This window comes from Amblyomma maculatum, chromosome 5, assembly GCF_055883805.1.
Source record: "Amblyomma maculatum isolate TAMU_Amacu chromosome 5, ASM5588380v1, whole genome shotgun sequence".
NCBI lineage: Eukaryota > Metazoa > Arthropoda > Arachnida > Ixodida > Ixodidae > Amblyomma > Amblyomma maculatum.
In genome coordinates, this window is record NC_139348.1 from 156,304,933 (window position 1) to 156,315,125 (window position 10,193).

General features: G+C 41.1%; 1 protein-coding gene across 2 annotated transcripts in view; it reads left to right on the plus strand.

The window, feature by feature from the left end:
* Nucleotides 1–6,402, plus strand: part of LOC146190062 (arf-GAP with dual PH domain-containing protein 1-like) — a 28,813-nt gene extending 22,411 nt beyond the window's left edge. For both annotated transcript variants that reach the window (XM_084604794.1, XM_084604793.1), the window contains one exon: nucleotides 5,449–6,402. In XM_084604794.1, coding sequence (XP_084460920.1) covers nucleotides 5,449–5,516 — 68 coding nt within the window. In that variant the 3' untranslated portion in view covers nucleotides 5,517–6,402. The remainder of the gene's footprint in view (nucleotides 1–5,448) is intronic.
* The last annotated feature ends 3,791 nt before the right edge of the window (nucleotides 6,403–10,193 follow it).

Consider the following 10,193-nt stretch of genomic DNA (forward strand, 5'->3'; position numbering starts at 1 on the left):
AAAGATGGCGCTTGTGGAGATTAAAATTTCACTCTTGTATCCTAATCAAATGAGATGTTTGGCAAACGTGCCACTTGTGGCAGGGATTTCTGTCTGAGCGTTCTTTTCATCATCATCATCATCAGCCTGACTATACCCACTGCAGAGCGAAGGCCTCTCCCATATTTCTCCGCTTAATCCGGTTCTGTGCTAGCTGCATCCACTTGACCCCTGCAAACTTCTTAAGCTCATCCGCCCACCTAACTTTCTGCCGCCCCCTGCTACGCTTTCCTTCCCTTGGAATCCAGTTTGTTACCCTAAGCGACCATCGGTTATCCTCTCTTCGCCCTACATGTCCTGCCCATGCCCATTTCTTCTTCTTAATTTCCAGTAGCATGTCGGTAACTTGAGTTATTTCTCTGACCCACTCTGCATGCTTCCTATCTTTTAATGTTACCCCTACCATTTTTCGTTCCATAGCCCTCTGGGTTGTCCTCAACTTAAGTAGAACTCTCTTGGTTAGCCTCCACGTTTCAGCCCCATAGGTGAGTACAGATCAGATGCAACTGTTATATACTTTCCTCTTTAGCGATACCGGTAAGCTGCCAGTCATAATCTGTGAGTGCTTGCCAAATGCGCTCCATCCCAGTCTTATTCTTCTTGTTATTTCCTTTTCATGGTCCGGATCTGCGGTTACTACCTGTTCTAAGTAGGCATATTCGCCTACTACTTCCAGTACTTCGCTACCTAATGTAAACTGCTATTCCTTCCCGAGGCTGTTGAACATTACTTTAGTCTTCTGCATATTGATTTTCAAGCCTACCTTTCTACTTTTCCTGTCTTGGTCACCAATCATTATTTGCAGTTCATCCCCCGAGTTGCTAAGGCTCTTCAGTAACCGGCAACAGGCTTCATTAATGACTGACTCCCGATAACCAGCCTTTGCAATTCTTGTCAATTGCCTTTCAAAAGTGTTGCCAATGCCATGGTAGCAAGATTTCTCCAACGCATTTAACAAGCATGTGTTGATCATCCCATTCTTTACTAATTTGGAATGCCCCGAATTGGAACTTAGCAAGGGCTTCACCGATCTAGGGTTGTATTCCCAACAAACATGATCCTCACCAAACTGAATCAATAAATCTAAAAACTGTAACCAATCGTCCACTGGTTCTTCAACAGTAAATTCCAACCCAGATCCACTCTTAGTAAAAACATCAATAATGTCCCTCATTCGTTGATTGAATCCTTCACGGTCTCTAAATACTAAAAAGTCGTCCACATACCTGAAGGTGGAAGCAAGACTTCTCTTGCTCTTTCAAGCAAAGAGATTTCTTTTTTTGAGTTACTTTTTGGGCAGCAAGTGAACCCAGGGGTTTCATGTGATTGCTTCATTTTAGTCATATTTGTTTTTATCTGGGCCTTGGAGTAAAGGCTTGGGCTGAGTTGTGAGTCAGCGCTTGTCCTGTGGCTTCCTTTTATCTTGTCCTGTGTCTTCCGGTTCGCACTGTTTATATTAACAATTGATGTTTACCAACTCGCCCAACAAAGTCTCTTGGTAAACTATTGGCCTTTTCACTTGGTGAGGAAAGAGGGCGGAGAGAGTTTCTGATTGCACCTCAAAAAACGAGTACAAATGACGGAGCACAGTAATGAATAGTTTAGCAGAGATAATGTGCTCAGAACATGCTGCATGAAGCATGCCTTTCAAAGTTTTAGTGTGCTAGTAATTCTGAAAGGAGAGGGACCGTTCGTAGATGAGAACGAGATAAAGAAGCAAATGATAAAAGAAAAAATAAAGACGTCCTTGGTACGTCCAATATTCTGTTTCATATGCTGTGGATACTGTTTTATTGGTGCATGCTCTTTGCTTTGTGAATGCCTGTTTTAATTCTGCGTGCATGTTCATGTATCTGCATAATGCATATGCTGGTGTATGTTTAGCCTGCAGTTTTCACATGCCTGTTTACAGTATCATTTGGCAACTGGCAAACACTGAGATTCAGTTCGCAGAGGTCCTTTCTACCCTCGGAGTGTAAACTGCAGCAGTAAATTTTAGGTAGACTGTTGCATCTTGTATTTGGTTATGCACACGCAACACAAAATCCACGTCTGCAAGGGCTTCCCTGGAAGTGGGGAAGAGGAATTACGGAAAGGCGAGTCGGACTGCAGGCACCTAAGTTTAGTTTTGTGCTTTATTCTGTTGATTGATGTGTTAGACATTAGCATACATGGGTCACCCCGTGGTATTCCCCTATGGCTACTAAATAATTTTTAACCGCATTTCTCCCTGATGCAGTTTCATTTTCATATACTGAACGATGGCTGTGATGTGCAGTTGATCTTTGGATTACATGAGGCACATTAAAACTGCAGCGTAATCTCTGCTATGCCACTTTATTTTGCTACAGCACTTGAGTCAGCCTGCTCCAAAAGCTGGAATGACAACAAACAACATTTCTGCAGTTTTGTTGCTGCTTTCTCGACATCTCTGATGACCTGAACACCAACTACACGTCACAAACATTGGTGAAACTGTAACTAAAACAGCATCAAGAAGCAGCTAGGTTAAAGAAAATTCCAAGAGCACTGCAGAATCCAGTGCAGAAATGCAAAAGCCTTAGCATTGCTGCTGCACACGTTACATTGTGCGCCCCTTGTTGAACACAACCAGCGTTCCGTTCAACGCATCAAAGTTCACCAGCATTCTATAATTGGTTTACAGGAAAGAAAAGGCGCAGTATCTGTCACACTCAGAATCCCGCTGACACATCTCGCTGACAACACAGCAACGCACAGGTTTACGCATTTCTTAGTGCAGATTCTGCTGGGATCTTGAAAAATTTTAAACATTTATTTTTTAACTATCTTTCTCGTGTTAGACAAGGAGAATTAGGATGTGTGTTTGGCGATCCCGAGCCTAGTGCAGTTGGTTAAAGTGCTCGGCTGGGGATCCAAAGGATGGAGGTTCGATTCCCGGTATAGACAGGATTTTTATTTTTCTGGTGATGTCATCATGGTGTCATTTGATTGACAGTTATAGTGTGACCGAACGAGCGCCGACAGTATGAGCCATTAAAGGCTTTCGCTTTAATATTTAACAGTCATAGGTGATTAACGCAGGATGGTCTATGTATGCCAATGTCTAATGCATTGTTTGAATGGCGAAATATGTATGCAAAAATTTGGTGTCATTACTCTTTTAAAATTCTCTCGTCTCTCTTTTCATGTTTGCCGCATTGCACTGTTTTTTCTTCACCTTCCCATTGATTTTCTTCCTTGTTTATTTTTCTTTTCCTTTTCATTGTAGTGTACACATTTCATTTGCAGGCATTATGCTCACATAAATGAGGCATGCTTCACGATAGCAAGCTGGGTGGCAGATCTGATTTCAGTGCAACAGGCACCTTCTGACCCCAATCTGCTAACTTTATGTTCAGCACTGTAATGAAGTTAATGCTTCTGCTTAGCCTGCGACCTTGTGCAATGTTTATCATTTTTCACGGGCCCCACTTTGCTGTGTGGCAGAAATTTGGTTCATAAGGACAATGTTCACACGGAGACCCATACAGATTGTTCTGCATCCCGTTATGAAAGTTGCTGCTCTGCAACAAATACTAGCTCGTATTCATTTTGGTCACTTCAGACAGCTTTCAAGCTGACCTGTTCAGTCCAAATAGCATGTTTCAAAAAATCCACTGAACCTGCATAATGAAACACCTCACAGCATGCTTGTTGTCTGTGTTTGTGTTTCTGCGTGTGTCGTGTTTTTTCTTCTTTTTTTTTTTTGTAATTTTGTTGGCTACCCTTGTTGTGCTCGTCTGGTGTCTGGCCCACTAGCAAGTTTAATACTGTTGCTGATCATCTGCGGAGAAATGTTTTTCACCCACGCTAAAGCTGCATGGTGTGTAATTTGTGAAGCAATCCTGTCACTCACCGGAGTCAATAAACTGAACTTGCATGCCCTTTTTGACCCATGTCTGTAGCACATTTTTTCGCTTCCTTGTATTGTTGTTTTTTGGAATGTTCTCATCATTTCAACCTTTATGCACGGCAACAGGAACGCCACAACTTGGGAGCCTCAAAAATACCTGAATTTTAGCCTGGAACTGAGTAGTGCACTAGATTAATTGTATATACATTTACAGTGTGCATCCATCATTTTAGGGGGCTTATGTTAGTTGTGAAGAAATGTTATGTTTCTTTTATTTTTATTTTTTCATAGCGCCAGTATATTGTTAGCTTTTGTGGCAGACAGTACCACTTTGTTGCCATTAAAGCTATGTGTGATAACATTTTGACAGATGATTTTATGCGTCTCTCATAGCCTGAGTTGCTTTGGGACGTTAAACCGCACAAACCAACCAACCAGATGATTTTATGCTCCTTTCTCTCTGTCTTCCTCTTTTTTTTTTTTTGAGCTCCACACATATTAGGGAAAATTTAGGTTCCCCAATTCCCTATGTTTCACGCCAAATTTTACAGCCATGGGATGTAATGTTTTAGCTCGAACTGCTGCAGAAACTTTCTAGTTTGTGACCTCATTCAAGACTTCTTATACCAGAAACATTACTTACCCATACATATATACCTGCTCCGTGCTTGAGCAAAAAGAAAACTCAGCATAGTTGTCACTTATGTAGCCATTCATCCCATGCACAAGAGTATATTGATAATTTCTTTGCACCCTTTAGCATGTAACCCTGTTTCAGTTTCATTCTTTCTCAGACGGTTATCAGACGGGTCTGCCATGCGTGGTCATCATGTCCACTGAATTAAAAATGACAGCCTTTCTTCCAAAAGCATGTGCTATCTTCACAGGCTTGCTTTCCCACCAGACACGTTTTCCAACTGAAATCAACTAAATGGCCTAGTCTTCATACAGCCAACTTTCTTTGTGGAAAGGAAAAGAAGCATTGACCCCTTAACCTGCATGAACTTTGACTGACGTCATCTGCCTTCATGAGTGAGGCGCTGGACAATCCGTCCTCACTGTCATGTCCATGCTTACATTTTTCTTTTGGGGATATTCAGTATCTCACTCTGAGCCATCCTGAAGTGATGCCTGCCCACGTTTTGGCAGAATCGGGAACACGACGCTTTTCTCTTCCACAAAGAATGAGAACGTTTGCTCTGGAAGCAAGATGGATTGTTATTTATCATATTGTTATTGATTTTTTATTTTCCTACTGTTTTTATTGCTTATACTGGGCTCCTCGCACATGAGGGACGAAATTTACTCTATGCGGCCCACACAGCAATGTGAGGTTGAGACCTTTGCTCTAGATTCTTGCTGGTTAATTATGTTTACATTTAGTTTAGTGCAACGAGGAAAAAATGTTACTGCAGTGCGATTACCAGCTGGAAACTTTCGAAGTATCTCCATACTTCCCCATCAAATAGGAAAAAAAGTATAGAGAGGGAGATGGAAGGAAGGATGGAAGCTCACCACCCTCGTGTTATTTCCAGTGGCGGCCACCCTGGTGCGCAAGCGGCCGTCACTCTCCTCGTCGTTGCATATTCTCAAGGTCAGGTGACCTGCCCTTTTTTCCTGGGATCGGTGGGGCCACAAGCCGCCACCACGCCCAAGGTGTCACGCCCACCTGCTGGTCATTGAGGGCACCGTCTTCATTGCCATCACCCAAAGTCGTTCAGGGGCATTCACACCTGCTGCCAAAGGCGGCAGTCGAAATTCCTTTGTGGACTCGCTCTCCTCGTCCTCGCAGCCACTGGCTGCCTCGGCTTGTCGACTGGCTCGCTTGTTTACCTGCTTTTCACGCCCCCGCTTTGAGTGCTCCGAAGTGTGCTGTGGTCATCGGCAGCAGCAGTCGGGGATCCTTTGATTCCCTCAAAGGCAAAAGCAGCGAGTTGGGAAGAGCTGAGTGCAGGTTTTTCGGGGTGTCTGCTTCGTGCTCTAGGCATTGCGCTGCCACAGTAAATTCTTTATTTGGCCTTCTCCGTATACTGTCTGTCCCGAAACCTGTGTTCTGGTCAACAGTACCCACTTGATGACGTGGGTAAGTGCCATGCAGCCCACAGATGCACTTTTCTCAAGTTATATCATTATATCATAGTTATAATATAATCATAGAGAGTAATGTGAAATATTGCATTGTATTTGAGCTTTTCCTGCATGTTCTCATCCGTGTTCTCATTTTAAATGCTTTGTTTATGTGGATTTTTACTCTATTTCTTGGAGGCCCAGCTTTTTTAGTGCTTTTTTTTATATACATATATTTGTAAATAAGTGAGTAAAGACTTGCACATAGGTCCTTTTGGTATGTAACATTTAGTACTCAGTGATTGTGGTTCTTAACATTCTTAAATTTAGCACTGTGCTCACAGTTATGTTTCCACTGTTGTTTCTGATTGTGCGCAAATAACTCTGTAGACTTCTTCCTCATAAAGGGTTTGAGCATGTTTGATGACTTATCATGCCTCTACTTAAGTGCCTGTAGGAAGTTTTCTTTTGTATTCTTTAGGTGGCTTAAAATATTTGTTACTGTTTTGCGGCAGGCAGGCTCACTGTGGCCATGTGTTCTTTTTGTGTTACTTTGCTGAAGGTTTCACCAAACATGTAGTACACTGTTGTTTATTTTTAAATACCTGGAGAATGATAACAGCTGGTGCTTTGAGATCTTCTGATATGGCAAAGGCGATGGAAGCAGGGTTCCTCTTGAGCAAGAAGCCGTTTGCGGAACGCAGCTTTTAGAAAAATTCAAATTTCCTGTCCGGTTTCTGTGAATGGTTGAGGCACTGCTTTGTGGCATCAGCTTAATTTGCCTGCAATCTTTATGTGCTTCGCATTCAGATGCAATATTAAACTTGAAAACAGCTTATCTTGGCCCTGAAGGGAAGGCTACAGAGCCAAAGTATCCGCAGCTGTGTCATTCCGCCAAATAGTTAGCCATGCGATAATGCCCTTGGCTGTCTGGCTGTCCCCAGAATAACTTCATTCTGTTGCTGGAGCAGCTAAGGTGTATCTTTTAGAATGGAAAGTGCTACATTGATCTGCAGAGTTTGTGCCCTTTCAGGATGGTTGAGTGTTGTTTTTTAATTTTCGTTTTGTTCCTTGGCAAAGATCACAGTGTTGGTCACATGTGAGCATTTGACCTAAGATTGTCACAATCAGGAAACAGCTCCTAGTACAAAGTAACTGATGTCATCAGTGCTATTTACTCTTGTCATAGTGTGATAAAAAATGGTTTTGGAGACATTTTCAGTACACCAGGTTTTTTTTTTCCATTTCCATTGCATCCAGCAATCGACACTTCCAATTTCTGTGCTCAGCTTAGTATGACTCATTTGAAACATCGCTATCAAATGAGGAATTCTCAGCAACAAAAGCACTTCGGTGCCATGTAATTAGACAGAACAGCCTAACCTGGAACACATTTCTTTAAATATAAGTTTTGCATATCTAAATGTTGTTAAAGCCAAGATAGCCATTTGTGCAGATATGACTGAATATGCTTGGTGGTAGTTATATCTTACAGCAAGCTTTGGATAAAAGTTATGGCTGTGTAGATGTCCACATTATACAACTAAAAAGTATAGTAAGAGAAGTGCCCCAGTTGGTGTGCAGATGAGCAGCTGGTCATCATATTGTTACGAGTCGTCACAAGGGGATGAATAATCAACATCCACTCGATTGCAGCGTGCCCCGAATTCTTGTTTTTTTGTGTTGTGTATGTGGCAATGGAGAAACACTCCAATTACGCACTTACTACATTTGGAAGAAAATATTTACACCTATTAAAGAAGCAATTAGCACTAAAACTTGGACGAGGACAGAAAAAAACACTCACGGCGGTTGACAAGTTCTGCTACCAACTGTTTATTGGGGTGTAAACACGGGGAATATAAAGGAAAATATGAGCATGCGCGGACAGTAAGGCACACACGTCATGCAACTGCAATCGATTATGGCAAAAAAGAATTAAAGGCATATTCAGCGTCATAAATCTGCAAAGAAGTGTCACTCGCACAGCGATCAGATAACTTTTTTTACATGGAAGGCCTCTAGCACAAGCCGAGCTTTTACATTGGCGCTCCTGCCAAGAATCATTGTATTCTCAAATCTTGCCCAATATTTACACCTAGTGATTGATGATAGTGATACCTTAGATTCTCAGATTTTTGCAAAATAATGCTGACAATTGCAATGCTTGGAAATTGATTCTTGCGGTGCACCTCGGAAACAGATATTTAATACACTGTGAGCTGCAATTGTGAAAGCAACTAAAGCAGACAGAGCGGCACATTTGTATATCATGCCTTTGTTACTTATGCGTAATTATTACAGACATCATGTTACCAACAGTTTTTGTGTGCCGTGTAATTTGAAATATTAACTTCATTTACTTAAACCGCTCTAACAGGCGGTGTGTAGAGAGTAGATATGTTTTTTTATCGCCCTGCTATAGATTCGGCTAACTTGTGCGGAAAAAAAAAATTGTGCAAGTTTTAGGAAACCTATTGAATTTCTATTGTTATTGGAGTCTGCAACCTACTTTTCTTATTAAAATCAAACAAGAACCTCGGAGATCATTGCAGCGTTTGCCTTATAAGAACATGTCTGCACTTCCTCTTATACTTTCCGCTGAAGAGAGGCACTAGTATTGATTAGGAGGCAATTGTTCTGCAGAGGAAGAATCGTCATACATGGAGAGAAATCACCCTTTTATGAGGGCCAGCACAGAAGCGTTTTCAGTATAGATTGGCACACAGCGTAACAAACATCATTTCTCAAATGGGAAAAGCATGCTTATACAGCTTCTGCATTCTGTGAGTACTTTTGCTCATGTTGTACAGAATTAAAGCCAGTAGCCGCTGATAATGCAGGCTGATGGTTGCTTTAGGTGGTGTGCAAAGCTTTGTCATTATATTGCACGGGAGTTTTGAGAGGCTTGTCTCCGACTAGTGCAGTTTTATCTGCAGTTGTGATCTCTCGGTACGTGAGTCAATTTTTCTGAACTTGGCTTTCAATCAAAGCTTGATCTCCATGCCACTACTCGCATCAACTCGTTTATCGTGCCAGTTCATTCATACTCCTCTCATTGAAATGAGCGCGGTAGAATGTAAATAAAGTTGCCTTTTTGGGTGAAGGGGGTGATACTTTTGAAGAAGAGAGTATAGAAGGTGAATTTCACTACTTTTTTAACTTTTTAGTGCCACGAATAATAGACTCAAGGCACATTATGTAAATTTATGTATACGCTCCTATTATGTCCTCAAATGCATAGCTCTTGTGAGTCGAGAACACGCATATGTGTTTGTTAATAGAACACCAAAGGCTATTTTTATTTAAATGTCGTTTGCAGTAGAAATTAACTCTCTGGTTCTTTCTGGTAGTGTTGAAGTTCATTAGGCAGCAAATGACTGATTTATTGGCGAGAAAATTTGACTTAAAAGGACATTACACAATGACACAGAAAGAAAATACAAAGGTCATAATTATTTTCTGTACAGTTCTTTCATGTTTTTGTGAAGGTCGCATATAGATTCACAGGTATTAATTTCTGAAGGAACAGCATTAAATATGTCTGAAACATAATAGGTTCGGCTATATCTCTCTAATCTGGTGCGCGTGGGTAACTGAAAAAGTGGGTGTATTGAGGACAACAAAACACTGTGGGACTTTAAATGTATTGTTCCAGAAATGTTTGAGAAGTACTGTCTGAACAAAAAGCGATCATAAATGAGGCATTCTGAGCATTCGAAAAAGGTTCACATCTTGTGGAGTGTGTATCATAAGTAACACTTTTCAACGCACATTTTAACAACTTGTTCACACGATGATGCCAGAACGGTGAACAAAAATAGTAATTCCGTACCTGAGTACACCGTAGGCCAAGACTAATGAACCAAGAGTTTTCTGACACAGAAATAGAAACGTTTTGATACGATGCAATAAACTGACAATTTTACAAACTTTGGCACATACATGTAACAAATGAATCGAAAAAAGAAGGCCGGAATAAAACCATGATAATAATAATAATAATGACTGTGTGGCAAAATACAATGCCATTGCTATTTTTTAGAAAAAAAATAAAGAATATGTGAAAATTCTGGCTTTCCTATTTGTCAAATGTGGTCAGCAGGGAATGTGGTAATGGAATTCCCAATTCGTTCAGGATGCGTGCGTTTTTGTAAAACACTTTACACGACAATAGTATAACATTTTTTTGCCTATTTGTGGGGGCTAACGT